General features: G+C 37.3%; 1 protein-coding gene across 3 annotated transcripts in view; it reads left to right on the top strand.

Moving 5' to 3' along the window:
* kat6b (K(lysine) acetyltransferase 6B) overlaps nt 1-16,309 on the top strand; it is a 212,326-nt gene that overhangs the window by 167,147 nt on the left and 28,870 nt on the right. For all 3 annotated transcript variants that reach the window (XM_043678896.1, XM_043678898.1, XM_043678897.1), the window contains exons 12-13: nt 10,028-10,121; nt 15,090-15,321. In XM_043678896.1, coding sequence (XP_043534831.1) covers nt 10,028-10,121; nt 15,090-15,321 — 326 coding nt within the window. The remainder of the gene's footprint in view (nt 1-10,027; nt 10,122-15,089; nt 15,322-16,309) is intronic.

Raw genomic sequence — 16,309 nt, 5'->3', positions numbered from 1 at the left:
CTTTCCATTTCCATTGCTGATCTAGTCTCTTTTTTAATTACATTTATTGTATTATCTTTCCCAAGTTCTCAAGTTTTACAGCTTGGTTTTATGCAAGTATTCCATGATCTCTATGCCTGCAAATGTGGATGCAGCTAAATCTGTGTATTCAATTTCTCTATATCCATTAGATATTTTGATTCTAGAGTTTGTTATTACTTGGAAATTATTTGGTAAAAACACTCTTGGGGCAAGATAATAACATATTGGATTTGTGTTAATGTGTTGATTGTTGAATTGACTGTTCACTATTATACTTTGAATCCAAAAAAAAATGCTTTTGGCAGCTTCAAAGTGAACTGTCAATTGCAATATGGCGACTGACATTAATTGAAAATCTACAAATCCATTATGAAGTGTTTATTCCACTTTCAAGAGCAAAATATTGAATTGATGAAATGCAGAATGCTGGTTTGATTTTCTTTTTATTTGAATGACTGATTTGCATATGAGATTCACAATTAAATGTTTATTGTGCTTTTTTTAGTCCCCTGCATATGGAATTAGTTTTGTATTCATGTTTTCCGAGTTTCAGAGTGAACGATTAAATTCATTTAGTGTTCAGTTATGGAGAGGATAGTTAATTTGCACTGGTGATTGAGTCAGAGTATGGATTCACTTTCCTTCAGGCCACTTGATTAATTATGGAAGAGTTGACGCTAAGGAGATATAAAAGAAAGTAAAAATTGTTAATAAGCAGTATGGACAACTGTACAAATGTCATTGTATTCGCAATGATTTCCTTAATTGAGTGAACATTTATTCACACTAGCATCCACTTTTTCGCCTTTCTTTATCTAGTGCTGAAACATTGTTTTTTCTGGTAAATTCAAGTACCCTAGGCAATGTTTTGTTCAGAATTGCATAACTGTACGTGATTTATTCAGAAATGTTTTAACCTACAGGATCTCACCACAGGGTAATCAGGAGTGGATTTACTTACCTTTTCAAACCTAACTCAGTTATGCATAACTGCCAGATTATCTACGTGAATAATCGGTAATAAATATATCACCATATGTATGGATATATCTAAATTCAAGCTTTAAATCTTTCTTCAACCTTTATAGTGACGCTTTCACAATCCTGTTTTTGGCCTTGTTATGGTACTGGTCTTTTAGTTCTTTCCCAATTTCCTTCAATTTTTATATATGAATTCTATTCCCATATGCAATGTTCTAGATTTTTGATTGTTATAACTACAAAACTTTCCACATTTATTGTCATTGCACCCCTGAAACTGTCAGTAACTCCTGGAGTTCATAAATATAGTTGAAGTGGTAGATGTCACTGGGCAGGGGACACTCTGCACACAGACGGCCACTGAACCATAAGTTGACCATTTGACACCCAAGATGGCCATCGGACCACAATATGGAGAGAGAGAGCAGAGCAAACACAGATATTGCCTGGGGCCACCAGAATGCCAGCACAATACACTCACATCCTAGTTGATTAGTTTAAGACGGGTGGGGGAAGAGAATACATATGAGTAGTGTATAATGTCCGCTGAAATGTCTGGGTCCAGGCAACACCTTTGGTAGAAATGCTAACAATTTAATATGGACTCAATACAAAGTGCTAATAGTCAGGGCTGCAGTAATTGTCCTTCTCAGGAAGAACAATTAGCACCCATTACTACAACAATGGACTTCCACGCAGACATTGAAACTGACAATGTCTGCGCTGAAACTGACAATGACCACGCTGAAACTAACAAAGGCTGCACTGGAACTGACATTGACTGCATTGAAACTATCAATGATTCTGCAATGTTGACAACAAATAAACTATGTTACAAAGACAATAACCTCATCACTGACCTATTATATCACAAAATGTATTAAAGTATGTTGATATGCGCTCCGGGTTGAGAGAGGACTCGCAGCTGACCACTGTGCTGTTGGAGTCTTTCTCTCCCCGGAGCTCCGGTATTTCCTTGTACAATAAACACTGTCGTTGAACCCCGACTGTGACTCCAAGGCTGGTGATTTTCCCCACAACATAATAAAACATGGAAATACAAAATCCAGTTGTCAGTGATTTTATCCTTCTCCATAAGATTTGCAGGTTCCATAGGAAGCAATGTTGAGCTCTCCCTTGATGAAACAGCACTGAGCAAATGAGTAGTTCCCTTTTTATGCTTGATATCACTGTATAGTCTCCCAAAAGGTTGTGTTGTTAATGAGGTCTAGCATGATTTTAACAGCATGCCAAATCAGAACAAGAACTTCTCTAATTGTGAAAAACAGTAATTTTTCATTTATGTAATGAAAAGGAAATGCATTATGATCAATCTGTTTTAAAAAGTGCAGTTTAATTTATATTTCAGCTTTTTATATGTATATTCTAAGCTTTGGTATGCTGTTTCTAAAATTATAAAGACCTTGATCAGATGGGCCAATGGGCCGAGGTGTGGCAGATGGAGTTTAACTTAAATAAATATGAGGTGTTGCATTTTGATAGGGCATATCAGGGCAGGACTTATACACTTAATGGTAGGGTCCGTGGGAGTGTTGCCGAACAAAGAGACCTTTAGTTGCTGGTTCATAGTTCTTTGAAAGCGGAATTGCAGGTAGACATTGTAATGAAGAAGTGTTTGGTATACTTGCCTTTATTGGTCAGTACAATAATGATAGGAATTGGGAGGTCATGTAGCTGCAGGACATTGGTTAGGCCACTTTTGGAAGACTGTATTCACTTCCTGCTTACAGGCAAGATGTTGTGAAACTTGAAAGGGTTCAGAAAATATTTACAAGAATGTTGCCAGGGTTCGAGGGTTTGAGATATATGGAGAGGCTAAATAGGCTGGGGCTATTTTACTTTACTATTTTATGCTGGTTCTTATAATTTTAGAAACAGCAAAACAAAGCTTATAGAAGTTTATAAAGTCATGAGGGGCATCTATAGGGTCAAGATTTTTTTTCCCAGGGTAGGGGAGTCCAAAACTAGAGGGCATAGGTTTAAACTGAGAGGAGAATGATATAAAAGGGACCTAAGGGGCAACTTTTTCATGCAGAGGTGCATGTATGAAATGAGCTACCAGAAAAGGTGGTGGAGGCTGATACAATTACAACATTTAAAAGTCATCTGGATGGGTGTATAAATAGGAAGGGTTGAGAGGGATATGGGCCAAATGCTGTCAAATAGGACTAGATTAATTTGGGATATCTGGTTGACGTGGACAAGTTGGACTGAAGGGTCTTTTTCCATGATGTACAGGTCTTTGACTCGAAGTAGAATTGTATTTTTCTTCCTGATTTGCTGTGCGAGAATTCTTCACTGGGATTGGCTGCTTATTTTGTTAAATTATATTTCAGTTGCTGGATACCTGGAGAGTCCCTTTCCTTGGCTCCTGATTCAAATTAGTGTTGAAAAAGGCAAAATACACTGCAGAAATTGCTCGGTCTTTGGAGAATTTGTGTCAAGGTCAGCTGATCATGCTGTTGCTTTTGTTGACTGCAGAAATCCAGGTGTTTAATTGACTCTGATAACATGGTGCAATTTAATAGTCGTTTATAATAATTCAGGTAGTAGATTGCTTCTGATGGGAGATTGTGCTGCACTCTCAGAGGAAGACTCAACTGTGTTGATTTACCATAGTGACAGTGTAGAACATGTTCAAGAAGGGTCAGAAACAAAATGTTGCAAAACCTAATGGGCACCGATCTTCAAATAAATGACTGACTGTCAAGTCCATAAGTTTTTTAAATCTCATGAAAACACTCCTATTTACTTATACATCATATTAAAAATAATGGAAGGGAGTTAGGTGGAATTGATGAGGAAGAGGAAGCAGCATTGACGAAAGCTGATCATATTCTGTACTTGGGATCTGATGCAGATAATAAAGGCAGTTTGAAAGCTCAAAAAGGCAGAATAACCTTTAACAAAAAGAGTATTTTAAATTTAAATTGGGAAACTATCAGAAATATACTAAGAGATGCATTTTTATTGCATTATTTAACACTTAATTCATGGCTGAGTTTACATAACCAGTAAGGAGAAAAATATTCTAAGGGAAGGATAGACTAAACATGGCTAACCAAGGAAGTTAAGGAGAACTTCCAGATGAAGTGGTGAATGTGGTACAGTTACAATGTTTAAAAGACATTTGGATAAGTATGTGAATAAGAAATGTTGGAGAGATATGGGTCAAGCACAGGCAGGAGGGACTAGTTTAGTTTGGGAGTATGATCAACACAGACTGGTTGGACTGAAGGGTCTGCTTCAGTGCTATATAACTCCATGACTTCATAACCTCTACATATCGCAACTTATATTTGCAGGGGTATGACAAACTTCTGAGTTTAATGTTCCTGTGGCAGTCACCTTATAACCATTACATTGAGGTGGCTTGAACAATGTACTTTTGACTCCGGTTGTATTGCAACTGCTTTCATGTGCAATTTTTAGATTGTTACTTTTTGTAGTTTTTTTGTGCGCAGATGTGACAAGTCAATCTGAAACCAACTATTACAAGGTCAGTTGTAGAAAATTGTAGGCAAGCCTATTATTTAATTTGGAAACTTCAATGTAGGAATATGAAGTAAGTTTTGATGTTGCCACATCCTCCTCCAACTGTAACCAGCCTATAAACTTTATCAAACAATTGCGATTTAATATGCTTGGAAAATTCAGAACTCATCCTTACTGCAATTTTAAAAAAACTTAAATTTGAAATGGCTTATGTTGATGTGTTTCAAGTTATGATACTTAAAATAAATATTGCCTACTTTGCTAAGAATTAGAAATATTAGAATTCAAGAAGATTTGCTTAGAGCCCAAAAGAAACACAAAATTTTTAAATATCATGGAACCTTTTGAAGAATTGAAGAAACTTGAATGAACCTAGTTTGATCATACTGCTGCATATGGAATCTTACAGCATAGAATCAGACCCTTTGGTCCAACCAGTCCATGCCAACTGTAGTCCCAATCTAAACTAGTCCCACCTGCCTGTACATGGCCCATATCCCTCCAAACATTTCTCTTTCATGTGTGCATCTGAATGTCTTATGAACACGCTATAGTGAAAAAGGCTTCTCCTTATAATTCAAACTCTCCATTCCTGGCAATATCCTGGTAAATCTTTTCTGAATCCTCACCACCTTAATAATATCCTCCCTATAACAGGATGGTCAGAACTAGAGAAAGTACTATGGAAGAGTCCTCACCAATATCTTGTTGAACCTCAACATAACGTCCCAACTGCTATTCTCAAAGGTCTGATCATGAAGGCAAGCGTGCTAAACACCTTAACCACCCTATTTAATGTGACATAAACTTCTAAGAATTATGTACCTGAACCTTTAGGTGTATCTGTTCTAAAACACTACCCATGGCCCTACTTTTAATTGTACAAATCCTGCTCTTGTTTGTTTTACTAAAGTACAATGCCTTGTATTAATCCAAATTAATCTAAATCTGCCACTCTTCAGCTCATTGACCCAATTGATCAAGAACTCTTTGTAATTTTAGATTACACCAGTTGGAAACTTGCTAACTGTCTTATGCTGCCTACATTACTGTGGACCCTGTTCTACCTTTTTAATTCAATTCAGAGGACTTGATAATATAGGTGGTGAGAAGCTGAGCCTTGGCTAGCGAGTCTAGAAGAAGAGTACATGGTTTTGAGATAAAGGATTAGCAATTCAGAACTGAGGTGAAAGGGTGAGCATGTTTGAGTCTTATGGTTTTCTGATGATCCTGTTTATTATACTCTTATAATCTTTTCCTAATGCAAGTAGTCCAGACCACTTTAAAACAATGCAATTTGTGGTAATTGTTTTGAAAGTCTGAGTACAGTATGTGTATAGCCAAGCTGTCATTTAACATCTTGAGAGGACATGAAAGCTCCTATGCCGCTATTACAAAGAAGAGTGTTTCAGTGTGCAGCCAATACATAATCCTTCTAACGAAGTTACAAAAGCAGATCATCTCGTCATTGTTTTATTACTATTTATGGAACTTGGCTCAGTGTGTAAATTAATTGCATCTGTATTCCTCCATTATTACGCTGACTGACCTCATAATTTCTTTAATGGTTATAAAGTACTTTGGGATCTCCAGAGGTAGTGAAAAAACTAAGCAAGTTTTTTCTTCTTTCTTTACCAAAATGCCGCATATTTAAGATTACTACTGAAATTCATGAAAAATATGAAGTTTTAATCCTGGTTCCAGAAAATAGAATAGAATAGAAATTTATTGTTATGTGTATTTTTACATGAAAATTACAGTGAAAAGCTTTGGAAGTCACCCCACCACGGTGCCTACATCAATGATAGAAGTCAAAAATAATTAAGTAATTTAAAAAGAGGATAATGTATCAACACATAATATCCTTCATTTGTAGAATTCTTAACCACTGATTAAAAATCACATCTTTCAGAGCCAGCACTGCAACTGCACTGGTAATAATTCAAAATAAGGATCAACTTTGAAAAACCTTTGGTTAAAATTTTAATTTGATACCATTGCAGAACTTTCGAGATTTGAATAGGGCTGTGAAAAATAACCTGTTTTTCATGCAGCAGTACTGCTGAAAATGTGAATTGGATTTAAATCTCATTGCTTGCGCTGAAATATACTATACGCTCTTCTGGGCCTGAGGCTACAGTTGTAATGCAGTTTCTTACATGGAAAATTGTCATTTTGATTGTTGTTATTTTAGCTAGTTTGACTGAATTGATTGTATACTCATGGATCTCCATTATTTCATTTAACGCGAGGACAATGCACAATATTTCTGTTTAAGATGATACCAGAACGAAATGCTGTCCTATATTTGGAGCACCTCTTTCTTTCCCATCAGAGAAATTCCAAATTGGAATGCCAACTAGTTTTCATGTAATTCAGCGAAGTGTTGGGACCCTCTGGGTAAAAAGCCCAATGAGGGGAAAAAACTTGAATTTATATAGTGCCTTTCATGACCTTCAGGCACTTCAAAGAGCTTTGCAAGTGATTTTTAATATTCCCACTGTTGTGGTTCTGTTCGCCGAGCTGGGAATTTGTGTTGCAGACGTTTTGTCCCCTGTCTAGGTGACATCCTCAGTGCTTTGGAGCCTCCTGTGAAGCGCTTCTGTGATGTTTCCTCCGGCATTTATAGTGGTTTGTCTCCTCCGCTTCTGGTTGTCAGTTCCAGCTGCAGTGGTCGATATATTGGGTCCAGGTCGATGTGTTTGTTGATAGAATCTGTGGATGAGTGCCATGCCTCTAGGAATTCCCTGGCTGTTCTCTGTTTCGCTTGTCCTATAATAGTAGTGTTGTCCCAGTTGAACTGGCTGTTGGTTTGTGTGCTGTTATGAGTCCTAGTGGTCGTAGTAGTCTGGCTGTCAATTCAGAAATGTTCTTGATGTATGATAACGTGGCTAGTCCTTTTGGTTGTGGCATGTCCTCATTCCGTTGTCTTTCCCTTAGGCATCTGTTGGTGAAATTGCAGGGGTATCCGTTTTTGGCAAATATGTTGTGGAGGTGATGTTCTTCCTCTTTTTGCAGTTCTGGTGTGCTGCAGTGTGTTTGGCCCTTTTGAACAGTGTTCTTCTCACAAACTTTGAAGTATTCCCACTGTTCAGGAAATGCAGAAACCAATTTGCATAAATTGGAGAATGGTTGTGTTGTAGTAATAACACTGGGTTAGCAACCCAGAGGCCCAAATTAATGCTGTGGAGATGAAACTATTGCAGCCCAGGGAAGTATAATTTCAATTAATAAATAATGATCATGAGGTGACCAGAGTGTCATGAAGTCCTATCTAATTCACTGATCTCCTTTTGGATGAAGAATGGCTGTGCACTCTGAAGTGAGCTTGTTTCAATCTGCTATAGGAAAAGAAGCACTGTGGATCTACCTTCCGCACATGGACGGTGCATCACCACCGTTTCTTGATCAACAATGAATGTTGCTGTAGCCAGCATTTCTCACATTAAGACCAACAAACAACTAAACTATGTGATCTGATAATCTGCTTTTTTTAGTAATATTGGTTGGAGAATTATTATTGTTTGGGACACTAAGGAAAATTCCACTCTTCCTCTTCAATTAGTTTTAATAGGATGTTTTACATCACCTGGAAAAGGAGAGAGAGTCTTGATTTAATATTTCTACTAGAAAACAAAATATCAGATAGATTTAAAGGTAAGAATGAACCATTGAACCAAGGCTGATCATCTGCATGGATACTGGTAAAAATATCATATTAACAATATCAAATAATATTCCATTTTAGCAGAGAATTCGGTGCAGGGTAATTTCAACAATATTACTTTGGTGGACAAAAAACGCATTTTATTGAAGCTTTTTATGTGGCACTCATTAGGAAATTTGCAAGAATACTCATGTACAGAGGGAACATACTTACTGAATAAGAAGAGAATGCTGATTGGTTGGCAAGTGGACTTTGGGAACAAGTTTGACAGCTGACCATCTGTTATCATCTAACTAGTGCATTTTCCGGGCCAATACTTCTATTAATTAGAGTCTACTTGCTTTCTACTCATCACTTTTTACATTCAATATTAAATATTGTTCCCTTTTTACATTTGTATTCTTGTGATTGTCCAGATGAGTGCAAGACAAGAAGCTTTGACAAAATGTGTCCTTTTTTGCAATATTCAAGCTGTGTACGAGCAACCAATTATTACATTAGATAACATGTTACCAATTTCTATCTCGAAGAGTGTGGTGCTGGAAAAGCACGACCGGTCACGCAGTAGCTGAAGAGCAGGAGATTTGACACTTCGGGCATAAGCCCTTCATCGGAATTGTGCCCAGAACATCAACTTTCCTGCTCTTTGGATGCTGCCTGACTGGCTGTACTTTTCTAGCACCATACTCTTCAACTCTGATCTCCAGCATTTGCAGTCCTCACTTTCTCCTAGCCAACTTCTATCAGAAATGATTCACTTTATTAACATTGTGCTGTAAAATTTGAAAACTGTTTAGCTTTAATAGGAAGCAAATACAGTATACCTCCTCCTTGCTTTGTAATATTATCCTTCATAAGCCATGCATATCAAATCATAAAGAAACATTATCCATCTTTAGCTGCAGCATTTTTGTAAAACTTAATTATTTTCCTTTCCTCGTTGAGGTAATTTTCTAAGTTTTTTTTTAAACTGGTTCATGTGTAATTTCAGACTGGCAGGTTGCCTTGTTTAATTGTCTGAATTTGACTCTTGCTATAATAATGCCTGAAGGTAGCAAAGCTGGGTATCATGCATTGCAACAAGAGGGTTGTGTGTTAAAGGGCTAGGGATTTCTAGTGATTTTCCTGTGGATAGGGTGGCTTTATTCATACCATGTGGAAATTAATTTAATTTGGAAATGAAAACTGCACATAAAGGTACGTAATCTTTCCTTCCACCATTTGATGCAGGTGCAACAAAGTCTTAATTTGGGTCAGTCTAATGAAGTGGAATGCAATTCATGTAACACTACAGTTCTTAATTCTCTGCTGTGTATTGATTATATGTAAAACATATTAAATAGGTTTTACATTTTAAATCATTTTGCTGCTCTGTGTTTAAAATCTGCTTATTCCGAGAGCAGCACAATATTTATACTTTAAATTGATCCCATAAACATCCGACGTTCATTTGTATTATATATTCATGTTATGTTTCTTCACAAAATATAATCCATTAAAAAATTTTAAATATAAAGTGTGCCAGAGGTGCATTTCAGAGGGCGCTGCTATGCACATCAGGCTTTTCTGAGTAGTCTGATCTTAGATTGTTATATTGAAAGATTAAGTTGAATGGATTTTATGACATGGATAAACCTTGTGCATTAACAATTTGCCAAATAACAAAGATGACAACTAGGGTTTGATTGAAAACCACAGTAACAGATTGTGATGTGTCATTGTTATTAACAATCGGTGTTTGCCTAGATTAGCGTGACATTTTGCAAGGACAGTGGTAGGTGACATGTGTTGTCTGCATCAGCATCATCACTGACAAACTAGGTCTATTTCTCCTTCCCTCAGGAAAAGCTTTGCCAACAGAAGTACAATGTATCCTGCATAATGATTATGCCCCAGTACCAAAGACAAGGCTTTGGAAGGTTCCTGATTGATTTCAGTAAGTGCTCTGTTTTGTTTGAAACCATGTTTCAGTGATCCTTGTCAGGGAATTGGGGTGTTCTTGAAAGTAATGGGCTACTGAAATTGGTAAATGCATGCATTTTAATCTTGATATGACTGCTTTGATTTGTGCATCATTAAGTAATAGAATATTGTCACTTATTTTAGGGCTTGATACTCAGTCAAGTATGAAATTTTACCCTTCTGATTCCTCTCAGCTTGAATAAAGAATACAACTGTCAGAGCATATGCCAGCACACAAAGCCAGTAGGCTGAAACAAATTGTTAAAGGTTGAAATGAAACAGAGTGCAGTCAGTTTAATCAGTATGTACTGTAGATCAAACAGTTGGGTACAAGAAACCTGTAAAATATTTCAAAAGCTTTTGCAAATATAATAATTATGTTTCAGCAATAGGAAACTAAATGAAGCACAGATGATGCATTTTGAAAATTACTTTTGATGCTTTTAAGAAATGTGCATTGATTGCCTTTGAAATCTCTGTGGAAGAATAGAACGTCCCTTGCATTATACACAAAGCATTCTCAAGTTCTGTAAGATTGAAAAAATGGTATTAAAAATATATGTTGGCCATCTTCCCAAGCTGCCTGATCTGTGTCCTAGGAACACATAACTTAGCATGCAAATATGTATGGCCATTATAAAGTAATAGGGAGTGAAAAACAACTTGTGACCTAAGATCTTCTGTTATGAACTCCTGGGTTATTCTCATGGGCTTCTGAAGGGCTGCAGGAGGTCACAAAACATTTGGATAGAAACATTCCAACTCTGACCTTTTCATTGCTGTCACTTGACTTGCAACCAAGCAGAATCTATCTCTTAGAATATCAGCTTGGTAATGAGACTAGAAAGATTAACTGTTTATATCATATCATGCATGAAATAAACTAATATGAACTCTCGGATTTTGGTTTGTACAATAAATCTGAACTATTTTCCCGAAATATAACCCTAAGTTACAGTTGGAAGAGCCTAGCGTTTTGTGAGAGATTTACTCTAGTCAAGCTTTTCCTACCTTTTTGCAGAATTTGGTATTCTTGTAACTGTGTCTATGAAGGCTTACGACATTGTCCTGGGATGTGAGATCTCTGACAGAAAATTTAAAAATCTAATTGTAATATATTATTTTCTAATTACAGTAATAAGTCTGGTATAAAAAGCTCCTTTGTTCTACATATTTGTTTCAAATTTATAATAGGAGTACTGGCCTTATAATGCTTTGGGTAAATTATGGATCAACTTGTCAGTTGGTTATATTTTATTTTTTGTGTGACCTTTTTCTTAAATATTGGCAGAATTATGTTTAATCTTTGTATAATAGCACTTTACAAAAGACTATCATCAGAGCTTTGATACAGCATTAATGAATTGTATATTTATATGTATACTGTGCATTGTAACATAAGTTGATGTAAGTACAATTATATTTGCTCAAGGGAAGAGTGATTTGGCACTGCAGAAATTAATGCATTATTTTGTTTACTTTAACAGAAATATTGACAGGTTCCTAAAGTATACTTCCTCTATGAACAACTACTTGCATTTCTGTACACTTTAATAAAGCTGCTTCTAAAAAAAAAATACAGGTTTCAAAAAATAACAAATTTCAATTCTTTTAACCTAAAATGAAGGTCACAATTCCAAGTCAGTCAGTGTAGCTAATTGTTTCTTCTCAGAAATAGACATTTCAGAGCATAATCAGGCTAATATCTCTTGAATTAATGCAGTCGGATTTTAAATGGTCACAAAGTTTGTTAGCATTTCATTGTTTGCTCACTATTCTTTCAATTTCTGCTTGCTAACAGTTGCAGTATTGTCTTGTTCATTATCTTAGTTCTGTTTATCCTCTAACAACTTACTGAGTTCACAATATGATCAGAAATGTTTCTATTCTGAATCTACTACTTGCTCTGCTCCCCATCCCCAAAATATATTTTCGTTCCCACAACAATATTTCTACCTCGTTCCATACTATAATGCCCTACATCATTTTCTATTCTGATAATGGAAGAAGAACATAAAGACAGTAAATTAACATATAAAGGAGAGTAAAAATGTTTACAATAAAGGATTATGGTTAGATAAACAAAGTGAATCAAGTACAAAGAGAAAGTTAAATTAAAAGCAGGCTTCTCTAGTATTTCCCAAAACCCACAACCTTCAAGAATAGAAAGCATGTTCATGTGAAGAGCACCATCTTCAAGTTCTCCTTCCTAGTAAGACACCTTGATTTGATTTAGACCTATGCTGCCATATCTTATATGCCACAGAGTCAAAATCCTAGAATATCTAACCTGACATCATTAATTAGTACCTCCACCATACAGACTGCATTGATTCAGGGGTGGCTCACCTGCATTAACTAAGGGTAACTAAAGATACACAAAAAGTGGTGGTCTTGTCAGCAACAGCCGCATCCAGAAAATAAATTTTAAAAATCACCTAGTTTCTCCTTAGTGAGAAAAGTTTCCAATTTTCCTATTTCTGTTCTAAAATAGATAACTTTGCATCCCTCCTCATTGAACTCTTATAGTTTTGCTCACTAGCAATCTATACTGTTTTGCAGTTTTCTGCTCTTCTCCAGATTTTATGATGCCTAGACTTGGTAGCATCTGGAAAGTTGGATAGAGAGCCTGACTCCTTCGACCAGTTTGTTTATATCCTTATTTTATTCTCTTGTTACCTCCTACATTCAAAATATTTTGAAGTTTTTAAAAGTGTTCTATTACTTTGCAATTTATGTAGGCATTGATGTAGATACAAGGTTAGTCAGTGGAAGCTACTAATGATTATTTCTTGCATTTTCCAAATGGTGACAGATGCCAATTTCCAATAATTGTCGAGAATGGGTTTTTATTAATTGTAATGTACAGGCAGGTCCTTTGTCTCTTACACAGTGAGCTATCTAAAAAGATTAAGTCATGCCTGATGGTAAAGTTATGAGCTACTTATGAATCTCTAAATTATAGTGAACATCTTCCAGCAAATTTCTTTTAGTTTCCTTTAAAATAATCGTGTCTGTGTATCTCACTGCTTCCTCTTGCCCACTCCTGCTGGGCTAATTCACTTACAGCAATAATTAATAGTAAGAGCACCTTCAATTCTCCTTCCTCATCCCCCACATTGACTCATTGCAATCTTTCCTCTAGTTGATATCATTGATCACTGCTGTTCACAAATTATAGACAATAGGTGCAGGAGTAGGCCATTCTGCCTTTCGAGCAGAACCACCATTCCTTATGATCATGGCTGATCATCCTCAATCAGTATCCTCTTCCTACCTTATCCCCGTAATCTTTGATTCTACTATCCTTAAGAGCTCTATCCAACTCTTTCTTGAAAGTATCCAGAGACTTGGCCTCCACAGCCTTCTGGGGCAGAGCATTCCATACACCCACCACTCTCTGGGTGAGAAGTTTCTCCTCCACTCTGTTCTAAATGGCCTATCCCTTATTTTTAAACTGTGTCCTCTGGTTTGGGACTCAGCGGAAACATGCTTCCTGCCTCCAGAGTGTCCAGTCCTTTAATAATCATATACGTCTCAATCAGATCCCCTCTCAGCCTTCTAAACTCAAGCTATACAAGCCCAGTCGCTCCAATCTTTCAGCGTAAGATAGTCCCACCATTCCAGGAAATAACCTCATGAACCTACGCTGCACTCCCTCAAGTGATTAAAAGCCAGCGAATGATCAGCCATCAGGCTAAATAATGACTATGTATAGTTCATAGTAAAACTGGAAGTACATTGTGTGTTCTACAGAAGAATGTGCACTTGTCAAACAAGGTTAGATCTTATGGAATACAGGAAGAACTAACCATTTGGATACAGAACCGACTCAAAGGTAGAAGACAGGATGGTGGTGGAGGGTTGTTTTTCAGACTGGAGGCCTGTGACCAGTGAAGTGCCACAAGGATCGGTGCTGGGTCCACTACTTTTCATCATTTATATAAATGATTTGGATGCGAGCATAAGAGGTATAGTTTGGATGACACCAAAATTGGAGGTGTAGTGGGCAGCGAAGAAGGTTACCTCAGATTACAGTGGGATCTTGATCAGATCGGCCAATGGGCTGAGAAGTGGCAGATGGAGTTTAATTCAGATAAATGCGAGGTGCTGCATTTTGGGAAAACAATTCTTAGCAGGACTTATACACTTAATGGTAAGGTCCTAGGGAGTGTTGCTGAACAAAGAGACCTTGGAGTGCACCAGTGTTGGAGGATTTGAGCTATCGGGAGAGGTTGAACAGTCTGGGGCTGTTTTCCCTGAAGCCTCGGAGGCTGAGGGGTGACCTTATAGAGGTTTATAAAATCATGAGGGGCATGGATAGAATAAATAGACCAAGTCTTTTCCCTGGGGTGGGGGAGTCCAAAACTAGAGGGCATAGGTTTAGGGTGAGAAGGGAAAGATGTAAAAGAGACCTAAGGGGCAACATTTTCACGAAGAGGGTGGTACATGTATGAAATGAGCTGCCAGAGGAAGTAGTGGGAGCTAGTACAATTGCAACATTTAAGAGGCGTCTGGATGGGTATATGAATAGGAAGGGTTTGGAGGGGTATGAGCTGGGTGCTGGCAGGTGGGACTAGATTGGGTTGGGATATCTGGTCGGCATGGATGAGTTGGACTGAAGGTTCTGTTTCCATGCTGTACATCTCTATGACTCTAAGTAATTCTGTTTCTTATTTTAAAAAAAATTTTTCTCAACACTTTTTTGGACCTGCAACATTCTGCTGGACAGGAGCCCAAAGACTTAGTCATTTCATGAAGGTGTCAAATCCAACATATGGTGTAACAAACAATGTAACAATATAACATGGCCTGTGTAGGTTACCTCAAACTGAAAAAAGTAATGTGAGTTCATCCACTACATGGATCGAAATAACAAAATAGATTAAATGTTCTCGTTTCTCTGTACTTTTTAACAGCATTTTCTCTGATCTGTATATAGGCTACTTACTTTCAAGGCAGGAAGGACAGGCAGGTTCACCTGAAAAGCCCCTGTCTGACCTAGGACGGCTTTCATACCTGGCGTACTGGAAGAGTGTAATACTAGAATACCTACAGCGGCATCAGGACAAGCATATCAGTATAAAGGGTATTAGCAGAGAAACGGGGATGTGCCCACATGACATTGCAATGACCCTGCAGCAGCTAAAGATGATTGACAAGCGACATTGCAAGTAAGTATCATGTGTAAAGTATAAAGCCAAGACATTAGTTTTGACAAACTATGCATAATTGTATCAATTTGCTAGAATCATTTTTTAGGTCCATCAATTGATCTCATTCCTATGAATTACTTGCTGTTCAGTGGTGTGCCTCTTGGTAAATGCTGTAACCTCAATTACGTATCAAATGAACTGACATTTTACATTTTTACTGATGAAATTTTCAACAGCCAATTTTAGTGTTTTGAACAATTACTCAAAATTTCATAATGTAAAAATTAACCTCAGTGAGTCCTAACAAATTTACTTACAGGATGCTTTATAATATCTGGTACCTTAAGCCTCAAGCCAGGCAAACAACATGGCAAAAAAAAAGCGTAGCCTGAGTGCAGTATAAAAGCATTGTCTGTGAAGTCTGTTGAAGTGTTTCAGTAGGAATTGACAAAGTAATTACTCCACATACCTAATAATGTGACTCTTCTGTAGCAATTAGGTATTCCAGGTGAACTTTTATAACCTAATATGCAAGTTCTTCATATTTGATGGAGTTCTGATGAAATGCCGTCAACATGGAGCATTAGTTGTGTTTCTGTCTCCATAGATGCTGGCTGACCATCTGAGTGTTCCTAGCAATTTCTATTTTAATTACTTTGTGATAATGCTGTGGTTCCGTTCGCCGAGCTGGAAGTTTTTGTTGCAAACGTTTCGTCCCTTGTCTAGGTGACATCCTCAGTGCTTGGGAGCCTCCTGTGAAGCGCTTCTGTGGTGTTTCCTCCAGCATTTATAGTGGCCTGTCCCTGCCGCTTCCGGTTGTCAGTTTCAGCTGTCCGCTGTAGTGGCCGGTATATTGGGTCCAGGTCGATGTGTTTGTTGATGGAGTTTGTGGATGAGTGCCATGCTCCTAGGAATTCCCTGGCTGTTCTTTGTTTCGCTTGCCCTATAATGGTAGTGTTGTCCCACTCGAATTCATGTTGCTTGTCGTCTGCGTGTATGGCTACTA

This window comes from Chiloscyllium plagiosum, chromosome 38 (genome assembly GCF_004010195.1).
Source record: "Chiloscyllium plagiosum isolate BGI_BamShark_2017 chromosome 38, ASM401019v2, whole genome shotgun sequence".
NCBI lineage: Eukaryota > Metazoa > Chordata > Chondrichthyes > Orectolobiformes > Hemiscylliidae > Chiloscyllium > Chiloscyllium plagiosum.
This window is presented reverse-complemented; position numbering and strand designations above follow the sequence as displayed.